This window comes from Olea europaea, chromosome 11, assembly GCF_002742605.1.
Source record: "Olea europaea var. sylvestris chromosome 11, O_europaea_v1, whole genome shotgun sequence".
Lineage (NCBI taxonomy): Eukaryota > Viridiplantae > Streptophyta > Magnoliopsida > Lamiales > Oleaceae > Olea > Olea europaea.
Window position 1 is genome coordinate 17,250,492 of NC_036247.1, and position 26,987 is coordinate 17,277,478.

The window sequence follows — 26,987 nt, forward strand, 5'->3', positions numbered from 1 at the left end:
CTACAAATAGGAATAGGTTAGCACATGCAATCAAGCACAGTAGGCAGTTGCATTCATTCAACATTTTAGGCAACTTGTTATTCTAATGTATGTACAGTGGAGCCTAACGTTTTTAGTTGATTGAGGATTTTATTCATGAACAAAAGGGGGAAAGAACCTTGTATACAAGTATACAAAAACTCTCAGTTTAGATCCTGTCTAAGTGAAGAGCTACGATTTTTTGTCATGCTATGATGATTTACTCATTGAATGTGCAAACTTAATTTCGTTATTGGAAGGTCTTAATTGCTGTACATTTTTCGGATTACTTGTTTGGTAACCAATTTAATAAATAAGTATTATTGTATAGGCAACTCTTTACTAGTATTTGCTAAAGCCACATGATTAAACAAGCAAATAAAAAATATGATAAAAAAATTTGAGAGCCATGCCACATACTATCACAACCTTCCCTCAAAAACACTAAACTTGCATTTATCCTCGAAAGACCAAGTGACGAACATAAATCTTGAAGTCTATACATGCAGGTGTTTTTTTTTTTTTTTTACTTCTTCCTGAGTAAACTTCCCCTCTTTTTTTCTTGAGTTACTGCATGATTGTTTATCAAGTTTGCCCAATCAACAAACCCTTTCTTCCTCTCTACTAATTGCTTGTATCCCTTTATTAGATCTGAAGGTTTACTACTTCCACCCATCTCCTTCACCTGTTCACATACATCAAAAAAAAATATGCAGTCCCAACCATATCAATGTATGATAAAAATATCTCATGTAAAAAATTAATGACAGGTCTTTATTTCAAGAGCTTTGAAACATTCATTTTGTTTCATTTTTATCATATTTTTTAGTGTTTTCAATCATGTATAAGTCAATCATTTGCATCTCAAAGATAGAAGTTATAGAACTAAGAAAGTAAAATGGTAACATTCAAAAACTAAACCTGGACTTCAATTATAGACCTTCTAAAGAAAATCCATACTTACTGAACTTGCAAGAACATAATCAAAATAGTACCAGTTGAATAAACCTTCAAGCAATTCTTGTACTAAGTTAATTTGCAAGGTACCCATAAAAGTTTGACATAACAATCAAAATTCTGAGCAGAAAACTAAGAATCAAGGCAAAACATCACATCGGCAGTTGCCAATTGAACAATAGAAACAAATAAGATTAGAAAATTAAGAAGAACATCTTGTTGGGCACAGAAGCTCCAATAATACACATTGACTTCAAACTGGATTATAAAGAAAGAGATTTAATGACAATGTTGAAATATACTAGGCCACACCACGAAAACACAAGATTGAATTTGTAAAGAAAGAACACAAAGGGTAAACACAAAGGAACGATATTTATTAATTCAACAGTGGGGAAAATACAAGACACACTAGCAATACTGCTTCTATGTTACTCTCTACAAACTGACCAGAAGAGCCTCCTATTTATAGGCCAACCCTAGAAGAATCTTAAAAGGCAAGAAAATATATTACAATTAGGAGACCCAATTTCAACATGATTTTGTTTCCTTATTCAACTTAGTTTCCTTAAATCCTAGGTTAATATTCTCCTAGTTCAAGTCGAATACGCCTCTTCAAAATACTCCTATTTGAGTCATACTCCTAACAATCTCCATCTGGACTCAAATTTTGGTGTTACGAACGAAATTCCTAGATTTCAAATTCATCTGCATCAAAATTAACTAGTCGAATCTCTTCAACACAGTAAACACTCTATATAAATCAAACACTCGTCCTCTGCTCAGCGTCCACAGCCGACACCCGAACCCAATCCCCAGGGTTCCCAATTCCACAAAGGAATTAATGTTGATCACACAGGGTCGAAGCACACCCTATAGTAAGAACCAAACTAGATGCTTGATCAGAAGGCCCCTTGCTGGAACTGTCGCCTTCAACGTCCATAGAAGCATTCCGGACATTGCCAACACCATGGTACTTACACTCGATGAGTCCTACCTCAGCAACTGAACACAGCGTACTCGCTGAAATTGGTGGCAAAGCGAAATCACCAGCGCTCTCCCTAGCAGCGTTTTGAATCGACTCAGTGCCCAACACAAGAGACACTGTACTAAACTGAACTTCCACCACGGTACTAAACTAGTCCAAATGTCTCCTTTTAATTGGTTTTGCACTTCCCTACAAAATGTACAATTGGGATCTTTTTCGCCTCTCTAGTACAACTCGGACTCTCTTTTGGACCTTCAAGACTCCATTTCCTCCAGAGAATTTATACCCTTTTGCATCTAAGGTACTTAGCGAAATGGGATTTCTTTTTAGGTCAGGAACACGTCAAACTTGATCAATTGTTCTAAATGTTCCATCTCGCAGCCTCAAACTGACTTGACCAATCCCAACAATACAGTAAGATTGGTTGTTTCCCATACAACTCCACCTTGCTGAACAACCTCATATGTCTGAAATAAATTCCTATCAGAACACATATGGTGTGAACATGTTGAATCAAGAATCCACTCCTCGTTAGGTCTAGACTCCACATCAGATTCCACGATCAACATCACCTTTTCGCTATCTGAACAATTCTCAATTACATTGGTTTCCTCTGAATTCAAAGGTTGTACTCCACGATTTGCAGCTAAATCACCTTTAGCCTGCAATATATCGCAATCCTTCCGAATATGTCCCTTTATTTTGCAGTAGTAACAGGTCACGTTGCTAAATCTAACTCTCGATCTGCCTCTTCGTCGACCATCGTGAGATATAAGAGCTTCCCTATCCCTTGATGTAGCTCCAACTAAATGCTTCATTTTCTCCTTTGAGTGCAAAGCATCATAGACATCTTCTATAGTCAAAGTATGTTGACTTTACAAGATAGTATCCCGAAACGACGCATAAGACTCAGGCAGCGAACACAACAGGAACAAGGCAAGATCTTCTTCATCGTACTTAACTTCCAACCTCTCCAGATCTGCAACTATTCCCTTGAACACGGCAATGTGATCTTCCAACAATCCTCCTTCCGCCGTGTGATGGGAATACAACTTCTACTTAAGAGCCAGTTTCCTAGTAAGACTTTTAGTCATACATAACTGTTCTAGTCTCAACAACAAAGCAGCAGCCATCTTTTCCTTCAAGATATTCTACAAAATATTGTTAGATAAATGAAGATGAATCAACGACACAGCCTTCCGTTGTTTCTCCTCCGTTGTCCAATCAGCTGGCATCTTCTCAATACCCAGCAACGCATCATCCAAATCCAACTGCGCCAAAATAGCCCTCATCTTTACTTACCATAATGAGAACCTTGTATTGCGATCTAATAGTGAGATATCATACTTCAACTCAGCCATCTCGAAAGAATCTCAACCAATCCACAAAAAATCAACATCGCTCTGATATCACTTGTTGGGCGCGGAAACTCCAATAACATACGTTGACTCTAAACCAAATTATAAAGAAAGAGATTTAATTACAATGTTGAAGTATACTAGATCATACCACAAAAACATAAAATTGAATTTGTAAAAAAAAGAACACAAAGAGTAAACGCAGAAGAACGATATCTATTAATTCAATAGTGTGGAGAATACAAGACAGACTAACAATATTGCTTCTATGTTACTCTCTACAAACTGACCAGAGAAGTCTCGTATTTATAGGCCAACCCTAGAAGTAGGGATGGCAATCGGGCTCGTCGGCTTGGGCCACCTGTGGCTCGGCTCAGGGCTAGATAGACACGAGCCCCATTTTGGGAACACGGGCTTTGCTCGAGCCGGCCCGTGAACTCGCGAGCTTTTAAAAAAAATTAATTAAATAAAATACGCTGCTTTGCTTGGCTGCCTTTTAAGGCAGTAGGAAGAAAAAAAATCGAGGAGAAAACGAGCCTGCCCGGCTCGGTCCGGAAAAGGCCCAAGCAAAAGCTCGAGCCGAGCCTTTTTTTTTTTTTGCTCGGCCCGGCTCAAGCCTGCAAAAAAGCTCGGCCATTTTAACCGGGCCGAGCCTGAGCCGAAACTTTAGGCTCCCGAGCCGGCTCATTTACATCCCTACCTAGAAGAGTCCTAAAAGGTAAGAAAATATATTACAATTAGGAGACCAAATTTCAACAGGATTTTGTTTCCTTATTCAACTTAGTTTCTTTAAGCCCTAGGTTAATGTTCTCCTAGTCCAAATCGAATATGCCTCTTCATAATACTCCTATTTGAGTCATACTCCTAACGCATTTGATATGATCCACAACGTCAATTTCGACAAGGATAGTTTCCAAAATTCACGAGTTGTTAGTTTTGGTTAGAATTTTTTATTTTTGATAATTTCTGTATTCTTAGGAGTTTTATTTTGTCTAGAATTCTTAATTTTGCTGAAAATTTATATTTTTAGAGTTTTATTCATTTTCAAACTTCTTGCTAGGTTTTTAGTAGAAATAAGTTTATTTTCTCATTGTAATACTCAAGACTTTTCATATGAATTATTGAATAAAATTCTCTCGAAGCTTTTCGCTTCAATTTTCTTGTTCTTCAATGGGCAAATCGAACCTATCAAGAAAGTGATTTCTTGTGGCATTCAAAAACATCGGGTTAGACCTTTGGGTTGTAATCAAGGGGTCTTTCAAGTATCGTTCTTATTGGGTTTTTTGGTCCTTAATTAAATTGGTTCAAGTCCACAATCTGGGTGAGATTTCAAGACTTTGTGATCAAGAGATCGTTGGTTTAATATACCTTCGGTTGCTTGGTTCATTGTTCAAAAATTAAATCCTAAACCTTGGTCATATTTGGGTGTTCTTGGGATCTAGTGTCAATTCCTGTGGGTTCAATAATAACCTTGCTAACCAGATTCGCATTCAACATTGAAAAGAAAAAATACATTTGGGTCGCTTGGAATTTCTTCTGAGAGCTGTTGAATCCATGGATCCATTTCTTCCAGCACTTGATAACAGAGTGTTCGAGTTCATAACTTGCCCAGGAAAATAAATATTATTTTCTTTATTTTCGTTGAATTGTGAAAAAAAAAATGATGTAGAGTCAGAAACGAAATGGAAGATCAAAAATCAAGTAGAAATGAATCAATATAAGAAATCACATAAAGTAAAAAGTTAAAAAGAACACATCAAACCTAGTTTAATTTTTGCACTGAAAATGCCAAAAAAAAATAATAATAAATAAATTGAGGAAATAATCAAATTCAATAAATCACAGAAAATCAAATATCGAAAAGAACAAAACGAACCCAGATCAATTTTCGAACTAAAAAACAAATAATCAAATTTTAGATGAAATAGACTTACATAGGTACCATTTGCTTCCTCGTTCTATAAATCTTATGAGATTATCAGAATAACCACCCAAATGGGCTGATGGCTAATTGAATGGTTGATGGGTGATTGAAGGGTGGTAATTTAGGAGAGAACGGCAGTCAGAGAGAGCAGGAAGAAATCGTAAGAAGAGGAAAGAGGTTGACCATTTTTCGTAGGAATGAAAAGGAAAGGAACGCCTCCAGGGCACATCTCCAAGTGGTAAAAGAAGAGGGTGGAGAAATCCAACTTTACTTGAGGTTGCTGCATCAAGGGTTCGAATCCTGAAATATGGATTTGGCTCTTGGGTAAGTGCAAATGTACAAGCAGTCTTCCACCCTGTACCCTTGGAGGCATAACCTGCGATTTACCTCCCTCACGATGTTCCAGGGCAGGGGTGGTGGGGGACCCTTAATGTTAGAGTTTAACCTTTTTTTTTTTTGAAAAGGAAAGGATGGAAAAGAACGAAAATAGAAGAAAAAAGACGACATTTACGGCGTAAGTATGCATGCCATAAAAAGACCAATTTATTATTATTATTATTATTATTATTATTATTATTATTATTATTATTATTATTATTTTGGCATACCCCACAGGTGAGTCGTAAATAATCACATTTATGGTGTGCATTTTTTTTGCACGCTATAAATACCTTAAGCAATTCATTTTTAACGGCATACATTTATCGCATGTCGTAAATAGTCTATTTTTATGGCATGCACGCCAAGAAACAAAATCAAGATATAAAAAATAAAAAGAGTTAATATTCAAGATTCAAAATCCAAAATTAAGATCCAGTATTAAAGAAATATCCCCAATGAATTAAGATGTGTTCCGTACTTTATAGTTCTTTTGGTGATTTGACATTAAGGATTTTGATAATAAACTAATTTGGGTTTCATGTTATTAGGTTGAAGTGATATACCACCTATGTCAAAGAGCCATGCAGAGGCCGAACCCTTTGATTGAGACGAGGAGCCCATAACATGCTATAGTGTAATTAATCCAAAGACACAAGGCTCTCAACGTGATAAGTGAAATACATAATAGAATGAATAGTACAAAAGACATTATTTTATATATTGATCGAGAAATTAACTATCGATGTTGCATCTTATGTTGTTGAAGGTGTAATAGTTGCTACTCTACCAATTGTCTATGTAGTTTATATTGACCATGACAAAAGGATCTAGACGTAGTGACACTAGTACAATTGATATATCCAAAGGTGTATTCGACAAAACCATTTTATTTAAGATTTTGATTATAATATGACTGCTAGAGATTGAACTCAACTTTGACTGCTTTATGATTTACTATATTCGTGAACTCCAGGGTTTTCAATTTGCCAAATAGTTAAAATATAATTTCAACATGTATTCATCTTTAACATCTACATGATTAATTGTTTAAAATCTACAACATACAGTAATCTAGAATAAAAATCATTGTCCCAAATTAAAGAATTTTTTTTTTCACTATTCGAGACTAAATTTTCGACGCCGCTAACATATTAGAAATAATTATTCAGTTGTGAAACGGTACATTACTCTCTTGTTTTTTAGGTCATTTCATATAATTATTTACCATATAATACTTCGGCGTACTATGTACCGTGTTTTGTTCATTTTGATGGGTACAGAGTAGTTTTTGGGAGTAATGAAGGGCCATTTATAAAAAAGGTTGAACCTCAATCTTAAGGGCCCCCATCGACCCTACCCTGGGCCATCGTGAAGGAGGTAAATCGCAGGATGTGCCTCCCAGGAGCCAGGGTAGAGAGCACATGGATAGGCCAAGGCTGTTAACCTATATGGTAACTCCCGCTTGCAACAAAGCCAATTCCACCTTGCGGGGAATCGAACTCTGCACACTGCCGCGCTGAGCCCTATCCGCCCTCCCCTTTGCCACTGGGAGATATGCCCTGGGGGCATGAAGGGCCATTTATGGTTATGCCCTTGTGAGATATTTGCTGATGAGCTGTTTTCCACTGCCTCTGTCGACTTGCTGTCAACTTCCAAATTCAGTGATTTTGGTACAAAATGTCAACAATGGAACAAATTGAAGAAGGTTGTCCCCCTTTTGATCAAACTCGTGAAGCTTCTGCTTCTTCTTCTTCAGTTGAAGTTGGATAATCCGGATGCGAGCCGACTTGTGGCTAGCATTAGTCAGAATATTTTAGATAGGGGCAGCAAAAAATATAGTGATTTGAAAAATCTTATACTGAGTTGGACTTATTGACTCAATCCAAGAGCTACAAATAAAGCTTAACTCGCAACTTTATGCACTATAAAGAGCTTAAATAAAAGTGCTATCGATAAGTAGATAGGGATGGTAATTGGGCTTGGGCTGCCCATTGTCCAGTAAGCCCGACTCTACAAAACTCGAGGCTCAGGGTGAGCCCCATTTGGGGGTGCCCGGTCGAGCTCGAGCTGACCCATCTGGCTCGTCAGCTCAAGCTCACAGACCTATTATAAAAAATGTTCAAGGCAATGTGCTGTTGCCTTTTTTTTAGTCAGCCGAGTGTTGCCTTTACATAAATAAATAAATAAAATCGAGACTGTCCAACTCGGCTTGACAAGGCATGAGTTGAAAGCTCGAACCGAGCCTAGATTTCTTGGTTGAGCAAAAGCTCGGGCTTGCAAAAAAGTTCGGACCATTTTATTCAAGTTGAGCCCGAGCCTAAAGTTTCAACTAGCGAGCCAGCTCGGCTCGTTGACACGAGTATACATAGACAAAAAAAATCAAAGGATCAATAATCAAATATATCAAAAGTCAGCTAAATCAATTAAGACGGTGAAGTCGGATCATTAATAAAGAGATTTTGGTCCTAGTGCGCTTAAATGCCTCGTGGAATTTGGTTTTATATAGTATTGATGCAACATGTCAATACAATACAATATATTGCACAAAATTTTGATTTAGCAATTGATTAAAAATGAGTTAAGCAATAGTTGTTAAATTGATGTTGTATAATTTATCAGTATAAACATTAAATTATACCTCTTAAAATGAAATATGTCTCTAACATTCTATTTCTTATATTTTTCGGTTGTACCATGTTTTACATTTCTAATTCCAGTAGAACCCAGTTTTTGAAACCAATGGAGGGCCATAAGAGTTATTTATTCATGAACTGTTTTTCGCATCCTATTAGCCGAATCCCAAATTAAAGAGTCAACTCGATAATATATTACAGTTATAACAAATTCAATTTTTTTTTTCAACTACACATTATATAATATATCAACTTATTTTATCTATTTAGTATTTATAAATTAAATGCTTATAAATTCTCCCCGAAACAGAGGCTGGTAGTGGTATGTGCAAATTTGTTGGCGCCGCCGATTAGGAGTGGCCACCCGAAAAAAAACATGATTGAATGGACACGGGACCAACTTGAATTTTATTGTTCGGATCAAGTTTGAATTGATTCTCAGTGCCTCAGTCCAAAAGGTGACGTCACTATAGTGCAGGATCCACAGTTTTTTTTTTTTTTTTTTTTTTTACAAGGTGTCCGGGCTTGCGTCCGACTAGATCCTTGTCCCTGAACCTCCGGCCCCTCAGCAGCTCAGGGAGGTAAATCGCAGGATGTGCCCTTATTGGCTCCCAGGTTCCCACAACTCATTTGGACTCCTTCCGCAAAAAGAGCTCTTCTCACTGGGCGTTTGTTCACACCAATGACTTCCTCTCCATATGGCTCCCAGTGTTAACTCCAGGAATCGAAGCAGGATCCACAGTTTGGTAATTGGTAGGATGGTTCAAGTGTAGATCTAAGACGTAAAACAAAAATTCGTGCAAGCACAATTTAGGATAAGAAACGTGTCAGTCCCATGAATAATGTGTGGGCTCTCACTCTCAGAAATGGAACCAGATAAGAACTACTTTTATTATACACTTAATGCTTTGAATTTTTTGGCCCGTTATTCAATAATTTTGTGAATTTATTACGAAACGAAATGTGAGTCATAGATTTAGATCACATATTAAAATTCGATAATTTAGTATAACGTATAGAGATACATATACTAATTATTGCGATCGTTAGATAAATTCTTAGAAGTAATATTTCGTTTAACTAAAATTGATTTGTATAGAGATATGGGATTGAAAGGGATAAATTGAATATTTTAGAAGAATTCGATCAAACACTACAATTGTAATGAATCATGATCGGCGAATTAAAAAGGATCCATAGATACTTTGTAAGTCCTAGTATCTATATTCATACTTTTAAAATCCAAATTCGATAAGCTGTGTACAGTAAATAATTTAGTCTATTTAAATTTAGACACCAATCACAAAACTTATTATTTGTTTTCGATCAAATTAAAATTAGGAATAATTGAACCAATTGTTAAATAGTAATCTCGTGGGAATGAGATCCGGACTCTTAGGTCCATTTTATTACTTGTTATGGTCTGTATACTTGTTGGACATCCACAAGTAATACGATTTGTAAATTAAGAGTATCGTTCTCATGAGAATAAGGTCTAATTCGTAGTTCAATAGTTACTATTAAATTTGAAGTATAGTGACATCAAAAGAGTTGTGATATGCTTGTTATTTGAAATAATTTTATTCTAAAAAAGCAATAAAAAGTGATCAAATCTAATGTGAATGTTTGTATTGGAACATTGAATCCACATATTGCCATTATTTCAATTCTTAATTCGTAATCCAGTAAATTCATGCATTCACGACAATAATAATTCACTTCCATTCAACATTCTTTTCTGAGATATATTAAATCCATATTTAACACGGCCCGGTCTTATTCATAGTCCAAATTCATATGAAAAACATGCATTGATTCCAAAGATATATCACACTAGGGGTGGGCGCGGGTCGGTTCGGTTCGGTTCTCTTTAGAACCGAACCGAACCGAACTTTTCGGGTATCTAGTAAATGGAACCGTCGGGTTCAAATATAATTATAGAACCGTTCGGGTTCGGTTCCATTCGGTTCGGTTCGGATCGGTTCGGTTCCGTTCGGTTCTGTACTATAATTAAATTTTTTAACATTTATAACAGCGTTATATAAATACGACTAATGATACATTCAATAGTTTTGGAATGTCAGAGATTAGTAAACTACCTTGTTCAAATGATCGCTACGATCAAAGCTTCGTCGGGGAAAGTCACGGCTTCGATCGGAGGTCAGAGTGTCGGCCGACGATTGTATAAGTTTTGGAATATTAGATAGACTGCGAGAGTGAGTGCGAGAGTCGAGACAACGTTATGCACTTTATTGTAGGTGTTTAGGGTTATTTAGTGGATTTGATCTTGTTTGGCTAAGAAATGAAACAATAAAATGGGTAATTGGGCCAAAAATTAAAAAATTAGAAATGAAACAAATTATTGGGCCAAAAATTTGGATTTAGAAATCATTAATTTGTTAATTTGTTTAGAAAAAATTAAAATTAAAATAATTTGATTTACTCAATATAAAAAAAAAATTAGAAAGATTCGGTTCTTATTCGGTTCTTCGGTTCTTGGTCTAGAACCGAGAACCGAACCGTACCCGTCGGTTCTCAATTCAGATACCCGTTCGGGTATTTAATTTGACAAGAACCGTCGGGTTCGGATCGGTTCGGTTCGGGTTCGGTTCCGTCGGTTCGGTTCGGGAGATTTGCCCAGCCCTATATCACACATAGTTGCACATATCATAGACATTATTTCTAAATACCTATTGCTTATGTGTTGATTTTGTCATGTTATAGACTTATTGTGAGTATTCATACACTACAATAAGCAACCTACTGACTAGCCGATGACCAAGCAATCAAATAGTTCAATAGAAATGCAAAATCAATGAAAAAAATTAAGAAATAGTAAACTAGATGTCTTGAATTAGAATAAACAAACAATAAGGTTTATCATTCATCCAACACAAAGGAAAAATCTAGCCAACCATCATAATTATTAAGTTATACAAGAAATAATGAAAAAACGTCGCCTAGATCGAAGAAATATGGAAGAAAGTTGAAAATCTACTTTCTTGATTGAAATCTTAATTTTGGATGAATAATTTTCAAGAATCTTGCACAATTCCATTAATGTTGATGATCTAGCCTCGTTCTTCGCTCCAAAATAGATGAAATATAGAGATGTTTAGGTCTACGAAGGTCTCCATACGTTCTGAAATGATTATGGTATTTAGAGGTTGCTCAAAAGATTATTATCAAAGTAGAGTTTCAACTAGAAAAGAAAACAAAATCTCACTTTGAAAAAGTACTATGTGATCGTATAGTACAAATAAAAGCGATCGTATGGAAGAAATCATAGCTGGACTTGGGAGTTTTGGAGGTATAAATGCAATCGTATTTAACTAAAACTATGCGATCATATAGGTATAATTTTTTCCGCCGGACAGTTTTCAGTATTTTGCTCATATCTTTCTCCCCTAATATCCAATTGAAATGATTCAAAGTGGTTGAAAAGATAATACAAAAGGCTACAATTCTTCTAGAGATACCATTTTTCCAATTCGAAATTTTGCTATGCCAAAAACGGGTTTCAAACCGAGATTTAAAATCTGAAGCATAATATTTTTACCTGAAAGTTGATATGTGATAATACATTGATTATATTTCATCCCTGTAACTTCTTTTCTCACTTGATTGACCCTTGACACACTCAAATTTTCATCGTAAGGTTCGCGACAACTTTTGAGTATTTGTACTTTAGTCTACGAACTTTTGATTTGCTTCATGTCAGCCATTTTCTCTTATAATCTTGTTCCTTTATCTTTCATTTGTATCCAATTAAATTCTTGGCATCTTCGACCTTGATTTCATTGCTCGTCTCATCTGTAAATTGTTTGCAACTTAGTCCTCGCATTTTGGATTTCGCCATTTTTCACTATTTTTGTATTTTTCTCAAATTCTTCACCAAACATTGAGTTTTACCTACAAAATACAATAAAAACATATTTTGTAGTATTCTATCCAAAGAAGAGTAAAATATCATCTTTTAGATCCTCGAATAAGTGTAGAAACTAAAATTATTAATAAGAATAAGTTATCTGAATGCATTTTAGGATGCAATATAAAAATAGATCACATAATCTAGTGTTACAAAATCATTTAGAGGGGGTAAAGCTATTATTACTCCTTGTTATTTAGTTAATTTAGCTCTAACCACTATGTTATTGTGATAATCACCGTGAAAGATGACATAAAAAACGTGCTACTTATTCTATACTTATAACTTTTAGTTGTATCACTCTTTCTTATTAGAATGAGGGAAAAGCTAAAGTTAGAGCTAGAAAATGGATTTTTCTAGTTTACTCTAAAGAGTTACAAGTATATATTGCGGTTCAAATTCAAAAGGGATGGAAAAACACTAAGTAGAGATGTCACATTTAATGAAGTTGAAATGTCATGTTTAAGTACTAATTTTGAGCAATTGATTATAACCGATGAGATAGTGCCCTTGATTAGTTGATGATGGAACTAGGTAATGTTAATACAAATGTCTATATAATCTTTGTGAGGTAGAGATTCAAATTCAACAACATAAAGTCAAAGAAAGAGGTAAAACAATGGTAGAATAACATCCAATTCAGCCAGATCTTTTAGTGGACTATCAATTGGCTAAGATAAAGAGAGGAGTTGCATAAGGAACCTTAAAGGTTTTGTAATAATTCTAATTTTTTTTTTCTTTTTTTGCTTATGCTAGTTATGGAAAATTAGCTGATAGAAAAGTGGGTGAAAGCAATCAAAGAAGATGTTATAATTAAACAAGAACATGGCAATATGAAAAATAACAACAAGAGCACAAAATTTATGTGAAAATCTAACTAAGGAAAAAATCACTGACAAAGGAGAATAATACACTAATATCAATAATATGGAAGATTACAAATTGTGTAGTATGTAAGGACGATTTTTCGAAAGGTTTACTCCTCATATTTATAATACAAAGAAGAGCCTACGACAAAATGGAATCCTAATATAACAGGTAAAACCAATAATGAAAGTGCTTGAGATTGAATACGAGTTCAAAAACTACAAAAATCGAGAAATCCTAATTTTTCGAATATCAATCGCATTAACAGCTCATTTGCGACTAACGAGCGATGCCATGACTGCTCGAATGATCATTTGGGAATTAGTGAATGACTATTGTCCTATTCTGGCTACTCAAGAAACTGATGAGTGGCCATCAAGTAGGTTTGCTATTCGCCTTGGTCCATCCTTTGATTGCCCTGGTCTATCCTTTGACTTCTTTAACTTTTTGCAGTCTTTTACTTTTTCAAGACTTTTCCAAAAAAAAAAAAAAAAAAAAGGCTCCCAATATACCTTCAAAATAGAATTCGGTTCATACTGAAATTCTAACAAATCCAACCTTGACATGAATTCCACTGCAAGAAACAAAATTTAAGTCTTTCACACAAACTTAACTCCAACAAAATTTTCACCTTTTTCATAAACGCGCCTGAAGGCAAACTCGGAACATGTCAAAAACATACTATGTAATAGCTCATTTCTTAGTAAGATCTCCAACAAAATCAGAGTCAACTCAACTAATTACTTTTGTAGGAGGTTCTTCACTAAACTCAATACATTCGACCACATTTAAAATATAAGCAACCAAATTAGTTTCACCTACCTCAATGGAGTCATAATATCTCTTCTGTGTCTATCTTTGGCAATAGAATATAGTGGCACCATTGGTCGCATAGTGGCATTATCCTCAACTTCTAAACTAAAATGAGATATATTCTCTAATGTAGATCAGGAACCAAACTCCAGCTGTATTGGACTAATCTCAAACTTTACTTAAGTGATTAGCTTCAACAAATTTGTATCAAAAGATTCTATAGAACCGTGTAAGACATATAATTAGGAGCTTCTCTGCTCCTTCATCACAACGTGAGAACCTTTACTAACCTTCGGGACTCCACCTTTACTAGTGTATTTGTATTCTTTTGAGTCAAGAGTAATCAAAGAGATAAGATTTATCTTCAAATGTGGAACATGTCTCACATCACCAACTATCCTGACCATCCCATTGAACATCTTAGTCCCGACCATTCCAATACTCGATAGCTCACAAGATGCATTATTCTCCATCACAACAACACCTTTAGAACTTATTTCATATGTTGAAAATCAATCCCGATTGAAAAATAATATGACACATATAAAGTGTATCAAGTATCTAATCCTCATTAGGTTTGGATTCATCATTACAAATAACCAAAAGTTCTCCATCATTGTAGAAATATTCTACAATATTGTCTTTAACTAAATTTTCTGGTTGTTTTCTCTTCTGATTAGTAACAACCAATTTTTCTTTATTCTACAACTTATAATTATCAAATTTAATATCCTCCTTCTTACAGCAATTACAAATTTTATTACTATAATTAGACTTTGACCTGTCCCATATGTAACCACCATGAACAAAAAGCCCTTCTCCATGAGTCTCAAATCTAACAAGATACGTCATCTTCTCATTTGAAAATAAAGCATCATATATTTCTTCAATGGTGAGAGTATCGTGATTGTACAAAATAGTGTCTCTAATAGACATATATGAAGCGGGCATGGAACACAATATAATCATTCATAAATCTTCTTCATCATACTTAATCTACATGGCTTCATATCAATGAAAATTCCCTTAAAAATAGATAGGTGATCTTCTAGAGTTGTGTCTTCTATCTCACTATGAGAGTACAATTGCTGATTCAAGTAAAATTTACTTGTTAAGCATTTTGTCATGAGTAACTGCTCTAATTTCAATCATACTGTATCGACAATTTTCTCATTTAAAACGTTTTGAAGAATATAATTCGATGAATGAAGATAAATTTGTAATAGGACATTTCGATCTTTACATTGTTTCTTCTCCATCATTTAAGTTGATGGCATCTTATAAAATTCCAATAAAGTATCATCCAAATCCATCCGAGTCCCGAGCGAGCATTGCTCATATCTTTAGCTGCCATCACGAAAATTTGATGTTGCGATGCAAAAGTGAAATATCTTATTTCATGTTGTCATCATAGAAAATCAAACCTCACTCTGAATTGATCAAATCTAGCTCTGATACCAATGTGTTAGAAATAAACGAGAACATAGCAGTATGAAAACTAATAACAAAAACATAAGATTTAAGTGGAAACAGAACTAGGGAAAAATCACGGATAGAGGAGAAAAGTTCATTAATATCAATAATATGAAGGATTACAAATTTTATAAAATGTAAGGATGATTTTCCAAGAGGTTTGCTCATCATATTTATAATACAAAGAAGAGCCTAAGATAAGTTGGAATCCTAATACAAGTAAAATCAATAATATAGTGTTCGAGATTGAATAGGAGTCTAAAAATTGCTAAAATTGAGAAGCCCTATTATTGCTAAAATTGAGAAACCCTATTTTTCCGAATATCACTACTGCTTAAGCGGCACCATCACTGCTAGTTAGCGCGAATATCCTATTTTGAGCACTTGAGCACCTAATGAATTGTTAGAGAGAGGTTTCACTCTTCACTCTGGTCTATCTTTTGACTTCTTTGACTCCTTGTAGTCATTTTCTTCTTCAAGACTTATCCAAAACAAGCAACCAGCTCTTAATATACCTTCAAAATAGAATTCGAGTTACATCGAAATTCTAACCGAAGATATGAGTTCTTTATTTAAGATAAATGTGAAAATTAATCTCTAAACCTAAAACGAATCAATAATTGATTGTGAGTGAGTCTTTAAAGTCAAACAAAGTACAATTAAGACCGAGCCTTTAAGATTTAAAGCTAGGTTAGTAATTAAGGGATACGTACAAAAATAATAAAATATTTTCTCCGAATGTTAAGTATATTATAATTAGACTCGTGCTTGCATTAATTGCACATTTTGATAGGGAACTTGAACACCTCGCTATAAAAAATGTTTTTTTTTATGTGATGAATTAGATGAAAAGATTTTTATGTCTCAACCACACAAGGTTTAAAGATAAACAAAAACATGAAAATGTGTATTTTTTAAAAGGTCGTTGTATGGTCTAAAAAGTCTCCTAAACGGTTATATAAAATATTTGATTCATTAGTGCTTACTATTGATTTCTAAACGAGTAAGTTTGATTACTTGTACTATCAACATATAGAATCTAATATGATCATGTGTTCTTATTATTGTATGTTGATGATGATCTCCTAATTGGCTACTCTGTGACATTCATAAATGAGATAAAAATTTTATTAAGTTGAGAGTTTAACATGAAAATGACTGAGAAAAAGCAAAGAGAATCCTGGGTATGAAAATAGAAGAGATTGGTAAAATTATTTGTTGGGTTAACATCAAACTCCATGTGTTAAATGTGTTGAAAAAGTTTGGCATGCATGAATATAAACCTTTTACACTAGCTTATCAAATCATTATGTTTTATATAAAGATTAGTCACCTACTAATGATTAAGAAGTGGAATATTACATGAGTCTTATTCAAATGCAATAGGTTCTATAAAATTGAAAGGTTATAAACTATGGACTATGTGGGAGATAGGGATAATATAAAGTCTACTTCTTCTCATATGTATTTACTTTGTTTAATTCATGTATAATTTGGAAGTCTCAAATCAACCCGTATATAGTTGCACTGCATATTACTGAGTCTAAGTATATTTTTACCACCGAAGCAATTAAGCACTCTTTTTTGTTTAAAGATTTGCTTGAAGAATATTGTGAAAGAACTTTCTCAAGTTCTACTACATATTGTGTCACAATATTTCTAATGAAATGTAATATGATGTCAATGTGCATAATACGCTCATGAATTGTGTGTGTGTGTGTGTGACAATTCCACAGTTCATGAGCGTATTATGCACATTGACATCATAGTACATTTCATTAGAAATATTGTAACACAATATGTAGTAGAACTTGAGAAAGTTCTTTCACAATATAATCCCTTATATATGAGTAACAAGGTATTTACTTTGGTAAATTTCAAAAGATGTCTAAATCTTCTCAACATCGGAAAAGGTCAGTGAGTTCCATATTGGTTTTTTGATTGTTTAACTATTGAATTCGTTTATTCTTGATGGTAGGTAAGGAAGAAGCAAAAGAAGAGGCAGAAAGAAGTGTAGATTTTCTGCACAAAGGTTTTTTGACGTCAGTGTGAATGTTTTTTGGTTTTTGTGTTGCAAAATAACCTTGGACAATTTTCGGTCTTCATTAATTAATAAAAGAATTAAAAGGTCCGAACATTTCACCAAAAAAAAAAAAAAAAGGACCAGTTGATTAGGCCTAAAATATAAAGTGTCATTCGGAGGATTAACATATTAACAAGTGCTGGTCAATGACAACTAAAGTATGAGAAATTGTGACCCTTCGATCTTCGTGAGATCAACGGTTGTGGATCCTCCTATGTAACGGAGGAACCTTAGCTAGCTTACTCTCTTGGGTTACCCTCGGTTTCACTCTCGTTTTTCTTTCTTCTTCTTTCCAACTGTTGCCTACCGCTTAGTGCTTGTTCATCATATTTTTTCATCATTGTGAATGTTTCTCTAGTGTTCTTATGGTTTCAAAGGTCGATCATCTTCATCTTCTGCAATGTGGCTGAGGGTAATTTTATGCGTGAGATGTGGACAGAACTGAGCCCCAGTTCTTTTGGATCCATGATTGATGTCGAAAGAACCTTGAGCGTGAATTTTGTTGGATTTGAAAACAAACTCTGGTTGAAACTTGAAGATTATGGGTAAAATGTTACAGTTAGTATATGCAGTATCAAAATGGATCTGATTATCTAATGGTCAAATTTAACCCTTTTTCTTTTTTAATATTGTCTGATAGAATAAACTCAAGTGAATAACTATTTCATTAGTAAAAACAAGAAAGTTCAGAATATACATAGGGACACTAAAATCGAAAAAGAAAAAATTATCATAGTCTAATACACAGCTTTCATCTTCGGCTTCGCATTCGAGCTCCCCAAGACATTCTTTCTCCGGAATTTGTTTTTCTTTGCTTCAAATCGTTCAATTGAGACTGCCACCTCATTTTCCACTCCCCATGTCTCTCTTCCGATCTCTGTTCGATGAATAAACCAAAAATTCAGTATATTTTCACAAGATTTATAGCTTATGAATGAATAAAATTACAGATTCTAGTTACCTGGTTATATTCATATCCTCTTCCAGCAGAGAAATTGAAGCCCATTCCACTAGCTAAATCTCGATCATACAGAGCTCTGGTGTGTGGATCAGAAAGGGTTTCATAAGCCTCTTTAACCAATATAAATCTCCTGGTGTATTCATCCACACGCTCTGGTGGAGACACATCAGGATGATATGTTCTTGCCATTTGTTTATAAGCTTTCTTTATATCAGCAATTGTTCCACTTTCTGTAATTCCCAACAAATCATAGAAACTGTCTGTGCTTTGCGTTGATGAATTAAATGCCTTAAAACTGGCTCTGCACCTTTTGTTTCTGGAAATCCCAAGTGGAGTTTTGATTTGAATTCTTGATTTTGTCAACTGTGAACCGAAGGAAACGCTTGAAACTGTTTCAGGAATGCAATTTTTGGTGGGTTTGTCGGGTTTCGAGCAGAAGTGAAAGCAGGTTTCGGAACCTGAAACTACTGCACAACTCATTCTTTTGCTTTTCTTTTTCGTTTTTAGATTTGCCTCTAAAATTTTCTTCTTCTGTGATTCCTTGACTGTCCGAGTTTGTATGTATATATAGGAAAACAGAATTTGACCAGTACAGTTCTAGATGAGTTTGAAGCCTTTTAGGGATAATTTCATTTCTGGTACTAAAAATTTCAGTTACATATGAATTAGGTCTTATAACTTTTATCAGTGTCAAATCTTTAACCATAAGTCTCTCTGTTTTCGAACCTAGCATTGTTAGCTCATATTTTTGAAGTACACATGTCACTTAATCATGTTGTGACTACAAAATATTTACTTGATGAATGAATAGAGCACCGAGTAAGTAATGTCATTATTTAAAGAATGATTTATTTTCTAATTTTACTGTCACGAAATGATTAAGTGACATATTTATTTCGATACTTAACACATAGATTGCTCATGGTCACTTCGAATGGTAATATGTGCTTGCAAAGTAACAAACATTAAAAGTACATTGAAGTTCATTAATTTAATTAAGATCTACAAAAGTTGAATTTCCACTTTATATTAAATAATGCTGAAGGAACAGGGAATAAAAATAGGGAAAAAAACGTTGTGAGTAGGCATTGGGTAGATAATTAGATAAAGGAAGGGCTCGAACGAGCCTATAAATAAAAAAATAAAAAAAATAAAAAAAGAAGAAGAAGACATCTTTGTGTTGATTTTGTTCGAAAGGCCCTTCTTATTCTGATGGCCTGGCCTGGCCTGGTCAGTACCTAGCCGGGCCCCTTTTTTTGTTCCAACGAATTATAGATAAATAATGATTTATTTGATTTGAAAACAAAAATCCTTTTTATTTATTATATTCAATTGAATATAAAATATTCAAGCAACAACAAAAAGAAGAAAGACTATTTACATTCTTTTTATTTTTCTATTTGAATTTTAGTTTCATTTTCGGAACTAAAAAAGAAACCATCGATTATTCCACAATACATTTTTCTGTTATGATTTTAGTGTTTTTTGTGATCCGTAGCTATCAAAACTTCTTCAGCAAAAGATAGCTTCAGGTACACCTGTTACAATTTTCACCGCTCAATAACCAATTTGGTCCCGAGGTAAGGAATAACCAGTTACGCCAAAAGATGCGATCAATACCCCCAGAACCACACCTGTAACCCAAGTCAATTCGCGAGGTTTTTTAAATCCACCCGTGAGATACACACGAAAAACATGCAGGATCATCATTAGGACCATCATACTTGCGGACCATTGCATTGGGTGTTTTTATGGTTTTTTTCCCAATTTCCAATGAAAGATTGCCTAGTGTTGTCTGGAAATAATTTTCTGTCAAATTTCACTGAAAGTCAAGTATGGGGCCCACTCAAGATAGAGATATCTTTGTTTTGGCTATTACCTGGCATGTGCAGTTGGGGTTCGGATAGAAAGTTGTTCTCAATCCAAATTTTTTAATAAAAAGTTTAATGATAATTTGATAGCTTAAGTTTTAAATAATATCGTTAAATACGTATCAAGCTTCTAGAATCAATGTTCTAGAAATCATGTTATAGGTACACAAAGATTAAACTAAGGGAGATTTTTTTGGTACGAGAGCTTTTAAAAATCGCTAAAGTGTTTCGTTAAAAAGACCTTTTTTAACTAAAAAGTTGACTTTACCCTCATACTTTTATTTACTTGGATCTCAAGAAGTTATTAAGAAAGTATCAAATGATGAGTAATAACTACATAAGAGCAAGACAGGTAAGAAGTTTTTAGCAATCTCGAATTATCCAAATAAATTCAAAAGGATAAGAGGATAAATATGTAAGAAAATTAATGAAGTGGATAAGGAGTGGGGTCGGATGAGGTGGTAGAAGAGGTGTGGATGAAAAAAAAATGGTAAGAAAAATATTTAGGATAATTTTAAAGAAAATAATATTAAAATAAAAGGCAAAGAACATTAAACAAAAAAAGCCAAGAAATTCAAGAAAAAAGGTAAGAAAAAGTCCAAGAAAAGAATATTAAATTTTAGGAACCCTATCTTGAAATTCTTGTGGTGTCAATTCCCAAGAAACACCATCTTTATTACTATTTCAAAAAAGGTTATAAACCAATTTCAAGAAACCTTTTTTTGGAATCCTTGGGGTGTTCTCATTCTTCTTTTGATATTTTCTTCTTGAGTCATTTCTCAAGTCTTATTATCCTTCTTATTTCTTGAGTTCTTGTTGAACTGAACATTATAAAGATTGAATTCTTGATTGAGTCTAGTTAATTCCTCGAAGAATTTGACAAAGAAAGCATAGAGAGAAAAATTGCAAGAATGGTGAGCTAATTATCGGGAAAAAATCCAATATTGAATGAAATATTTGAATGTAAACACGTAAGGATTACTTTATTAGTTATTAAGATATCTGACAAATGAGAATCTACATCTAGAGATTAGAACAACAAAATTTTCATGTTGAAAATAATGCAACACAATTTGAGAGGACAGATGTAGTGTTTGGAGAAATTAGAAATAGAATACATAGGTAGCTTACTGTGATTACAAACTTATGAAGGGAACAACTAAAAAGAGTTCGTGTTGTTAGGAGGAAAGATAAGTGTGATCCTAAGGTTGAATTTGAAAATGAGAATAAAATAGAAAGTGAGAATGAGGATGACCAAATCTTGATGGTTGAAGTGGGTAAGACGAGGAAAAGAGGGGATAGGTGTGAAAAGGGGCCTAGAGAAGATCTTAGAGACTTTGATGGTTGAGATAGAGGTAGAGTTGATCCAAATTTGGGCAATATTAAGATGTAAATTTCTTCATTTGAAGGTAGAAACAATCTTGAAGCTTATTTGGAGTAGGAGAAGAAGTTGATATTGATCTTTGATCCCATAATTATTTCGAGGAGAAAATGTTAAAGATAATAGTGATAGAATTTATTGATTATGCAATAATATGGTGGAATCAATTGGTGACAAATAGGAGAATGAATCACGAGAGACCTATAGAAATATGGGGTGGGGTAAAAGCTCTCATGAAGAGGAGATTTATGCCTAGTTATTGCTATAGAGACCTTTATCAAAAATTGAAAAACCTTAGCTAAAGATCAAGGAGTGTAGAGGATAATTATAAGGAGGAGGAGACAGCTATGATTGGGGCAAATGTTGAGGAGGATAGAGAGGCTACAATAGCCAATTTTTGGATTAATTAGGGACACACTGGCGGACCCACATGGGGTCATGTGGGGTCAAATGACCTCACAGATTTTTGGATTTTCCTTTTTTTTTCCCTTGCTTAAAATGTAATTTTCTGTCAAAGTAGTGAGCCAACCCAATTAATTTTTCTAACCCAATGCCCAAAAAGCCCAATCCTAAATTCAATTGTAGTAGCACATGATTTTATTTTTGTTAATGATACGTTGTTCGAAAAGAAAATTCATTTTTGATCCCACAGTTCTAACTGTCTGAGTCCGCCCCTGTAGGGATATAGCGAATGTAATTGAGTTACAACATTATTTAAAGTTGGAGGACATGGTGATATAGCTATGAAGGTAGAGAGGCAATTAAAAAGGAAAGAAGTAGCCAGGTATTCTTTGGGTTCTAATCCTCCTTGAAAATCAAATTGAGATAATAATAATAGGAGTGATGGGGCTATATCAAATAGTAAGGTCGAACAATCTAGGGGAAAAGAAGAAGTTTCTAGCAAAAATAAACTCAAGTAAGGTTTTCAATCTCCTAGAATTAAGTATATCAAGCGTTTTAAATGCTTGAATTTGGGGAACATTGTATCTCGATGCTCAAACAAAATGGTAATGATCTTACTTGATAATGAGAAAGTGGTGACTGAAGATGAGAGTGATGATAATGATAATTTAACTCATAGAACAAATAATATATAATTATGAAAAATTGTACGGTGTACCCGAAGTGCATACCATGTACACACCAAGTACGCACAAGGTGCAGTGCATACCGTGTGTCGTCCATTTTGTTTTCTTATATTTTTAGAGTAATATTTAATTATGGTAAAATATTTTCTCAGATTTAAAGTTATCAATCACACAAAGACGAAGTGAGTGGAGTTAAGTGTATATATATGTATTTGGCTTTTCACTGAAAGTATTTATGTTGATATTTTTCTAGAAATCTCCACCTTGATAATTTTTCATGAATCATTAAAGTCTATTGTAATTGACATTGTGTTCTAATCATTAGTGTGCCATTCTTTTTTGTAGGCGTCACATACTAAATGAATAACAGGCTGTTGGCATATCAATGATAATCACGGTCATAGTCAGTCATAATCATGACCATGTACAACTTTCTTGTTTCAAGTTATTGAAATGACCTGGATCAATGAAAGAAATTCATGAATTATGAACAATTAAGTTTTTGAATTATGCACAATTATGATGTTATGCTCGAAAATGAAGAATATTGGTACATGTTATATTGATAGAAATGGCGTACTAAAATAAATTTCATGGCAAAAATATATCACATGAACATGCTCTCCAATCACTGAATAATTTACAATTTTTTTCTTCAAAAGTTTTTAAGAAATGGAGCGCGGATATTTAGTTACAAGTGTTGAGGGTTGGACTATTTATCCTGATCAGCTTGATGTACGTTGGGTTACTATTTATAATTTATGGTTCTATGAAATAACCGTACCTGATAAATATACTTGGGAGATGAGTGTGATACAAAATGCATATGACTCGTGTGTTCGACTCTTGAAGAGTATATATATTGGTTACAAGTACAATGAGTATAATCAATATTGCTATTCTAAATGGATGTAACCATTTGCTTTTGACAACATGTAATAGACATTTGACTATAAATTGTAATAATTGAACTTATTTTTCAAAATTTTATGAGGTCCATTTGGAACAGTTGGATGAAACTGGAAAAAAAAATAAAATTGTAAGAATTTCCCATATTATTAAATTTCTTTTTCGGACTTGTCCATAGGTAGATCTAAATTAAATGTTCCAAGTGTTGCACACTTCGCCAAATTTCACTCAAAATTTTTATGCAAGAAATTCCTAAAGGTATCCTACTAAATATGCAATTGCTAGCCATTTAGAAAAATTTCACTTTGAAATTTGAAAGCAGAATCTACGTATAGGCAGATATTAGCTAAATATGTAAGTTCAGGACTAAACCGTATTTCACTTCAAATTTTTGAAAACGATAGATATCAAAATTCAATATACAATGAATAGGCAATTTTTGTAAAATTTGAAGATAGCATATAACTAAATCAGTTGCAAAATTTGTAATTACACAACCTAAACAATCCTAAAATTCAATAAACACTTCAAAGATCAAAGCAACAATTGCAAAGTTCACAACCAAAATTTGAATAATAATAATAAAATAACATTAGTCATTCGAACGGGTCACAAATCAAAGAATTCTCTCTACATTGACTATGTCTTGAGCCAAGGCCATCTCATTATCCCATCTAAAGCATTCTAATCAATTAGAGATAAAAATAGTCCCACTTGCGAGATGAGCTAACTTAGACTCACTCCTGAGGTGAGATCCGGTTGCGGGATGAGCATGAAATCAATCGTAAAATTAGCTCATCGGCTCTCATATGTTAGCTCGCGTGCGAGCCAGCTAGCTGGTAATTTGTGAGCTGAGCTCGTCCTCAACTCATGAGTAAAGAGCCTAAAATGGCTGCTTCTTTTAGTCATGCAGGTTGCATAGTTTGATAGCACCTTGCAGCATGGTGCTATCAATTCAAAAAATTTGAATTTTAAATTTAGCCCCTATTTGATGGAGATTAAAATCAAAATTTAGTATATTTTCATAAAAAGCTTATGAAATGTGTGTTTGAAAAATTGTTGGTGCCAAGAAATATGAGATTAAAATTAATTGTTAACTTTAACTTTAATAAAAATTTAAATTTTAATCTAATGTACATGGGCTTTTTTTTTGGTGAGATTATTTGTTGTCTTGGAAATTATTATTGTGGTATTCTCAATTTGTTGAAAATTCAAGTTTTGGGGCATAAATTTGAATATTGTAATCTTTATTTATTATAGTGGATTTGGCCAAATTTGTACCGTGATTTTTTTTCCCTCTATACTGGAGAATTTTTTTCCACAAAAAAATTTGGTGTTGCGTTCTCTTCTTTTTTCTTGGATCATTTACTTGTATATTTAATCACCATAGTTAATTTTTTGGATTGATAAATTTATTATGAAATAGGAAAGCAATTGGATATATTAGACACTGGGTTGACCTTATTGTATTCTATCATATATCCCAAGAGATAGATGTCCATGGCTTTTGGGAAAAATTGGAGAGTCTCTATGAGAGGAAGACTACTCAAAATAAAGCTTTTGCTTTTAGAAAGCTTGTAAATATGAAGCTAAAGGAAGGAAAATCAATTGCTGAGCATTTGAGTGAATTCCAAGACTTAATAAATCAGTTAACCACAATAAAAATAGTGCTAGATGATGAGATGCAAGCACTATTACTTATGAGTTCATTGCCTGATAGTGGGGAGACTTTGGTGGTATCACTTAGTAACACTACTCCAAATGGTGTACTTGAACTTAATCTAGTTAAAGACAGCTTGTTCAATGAAGAAATAAGAAGGAAAGACTTAGATAGAAATGATGCACAGGCTCTTATTACAAAAAACAGAGGAAGGAGTAAAAGCTAAGGTCTTAATGGACGAGGTAACTTCAAAAGTATATCAAAGGCAAGAGGGAAGGTCAAATGCTTTTATTGTGACAAAGAGGGTCATATAAAGAAGCATTGCATGGCTTAAAAAAATAAATTAAAAGAGGAGAAAAATCTGAATATGACTGATCAGAATACAAGAGTTAGCGCTTCAAATGAAGTAGTAGTAGCAGCAGCAGTTTTTTCCGTTGAAGATGAATAGTGTTGTCTTTTTGCAAATTCATTTGTTGAATGAGTTATTGAATCAGTGGCTTCTTACCAAGTTACTCCAAGATGAGGGTTTTTCGCTTCATACAAAACATGTAACTTTGGCAAGGTAAAGATGGATAATGACGATTTTGCCAGCATTGTGGGAATTTGTGATATCTGTTTTCAGACAAATATTAGATTCAGCTTAACATTGAAGAATGTGCGACATGTTCCTGAATTTTCTGTCTACACATGCCTTTGATGAAGTATGGTATGACAGTTATTTTGGCAACAGAAGATGGAAACTAATGAAAGGGTCGATAGTATTTGCTAGAAAAGAGGCTTGTTGCACACTTTACAAGACACAAGTAAAGGTGTGCAGTGAAGCGATAGATGTAACTGAAAGTGATTTTTCACCAAACTTGTGGCACAAATGGTTGGCTCACATGAGCAAAAAAGGATTCTAGATTTTGGCAAGGAAAGGAAGTCCATCATTCCTTTTACCAAAGGTACATCATTAAATTCATATGATTATTGTTTACTTGATAAATAGCAAAGAGTTTACTATCAGAAATCCTCTATTAGAAAGTATAATATTTTGGAGTTGATTATTCTAATGTTTGTGGTCTAATAGAGGTGGAGTCCTTAGGTGGTAAAAAGTATTTTCTTACTTTTATTAATGATACTTCGCGAATGTTGTGGGTGTTCTTTTTTAGATCAAAAGATCAAGTTTTCCAATACTTCAAGAAGTTTCATGTAATGGTGGAATGGAAAAGTAGAAAAGTTTTGAAGTGTCTCTGAATTGATAATGGAGGAGAATACACGCCTAAGGTGTTTGAAGATTACTACTCAGAACACTATATTAGACATGAGAACACAGTTTTTGGTACCCACAGTAGTGAAAGCCCAAGAATGACTAACCAAGAGAGGGTGAATTGGTATTTAAAGCTTTGTCAAAAATTAATTCTAGATACAAACTAATATGATAGCAAATATATCAATTAAACAAATAGGCACAAATAAGAAAGCAAGTAAAGACTAAATTGATAAATTCAAATAAAAAGTAAAATTATAAAAGCAATAAGTAAAAGGTAGAGAGAATGCAAACAGATTCGATCCAAAGTAATAATTTACGTCCTTCGTTACCAAACTCTCCGATACGAACAAGGCCTTTTCACTATGTTGATTGATTTATAGTGCAATCCAACCCTTTACAACGCTTTCGGTAACATACACAAAAGGAGCATCAATCCTTTACA

General features: G+C 33.9%; 1 protein-coding gene and 1 long non-coding RNA gene across 2 annotated transcripts; both read right to left on the minus strand.

Moving 5' to 3' along the window:
* Window positions 1–308: 308 nt before the first annotated feature.
* On the minus strand, window positions 309–5,442 carry LOC111403622. Its single transcript, XR_002704499.1, has 2 exons — window positions 5,256–5,442; window positions 309–703 (listed from the first exon to the last, which is right to left on the minus strand). It is a non-coding gene; the product is annotated as an uncharacterized LOC111403622 (long non-coding RNA).
* Window positions 5,443–18,065: 12,623 nt separating this feature from the next.
* LOC111403623 (chaperone protein dnaJ 20, chloroplastic-like) lies at window positions 18,066–18,931 on the minus strand. Its single transcript, XM_023032192.1, has 2 exons — window positions 18,385–18,931; window positions 18,066–18,300 (listed from the first exon to the last, which is right to left on the minus strand). Exons 1-2 carry the CDS (start codon window positions 18,862–18,864, stop codon window positions 18,175–18,177), a joined length of 606 nt encoding a protein of 201 aa, XP_022887960.1. The 5' UTR covers window positions 18,865–18,931; the 3' UTR covers window positions 18,066–18,174.
* Between the last annotated feature and the right edge of the window lie 8,056 nt (window positions 18,932–26,987).

What these genes read in the sequence shown, in the direction of transcription:
- LOC111403623 (XM_023032192.1), bottom strand. Translation starts at nt 18,864, where the DNA reads ATGAGTTGTGCAGTAGTTTCAGGTTCCGAAACCTGCTTTCACTTCTGC. An exon ending in GAGGATATGAATATAACCAG is followed by an intron (nt 18,301 to 18,384) that starts GTAACTAGAATC and finishes TTCATCGAACAG; the next exon opens with AGATCGGAAGAGAGACATGG.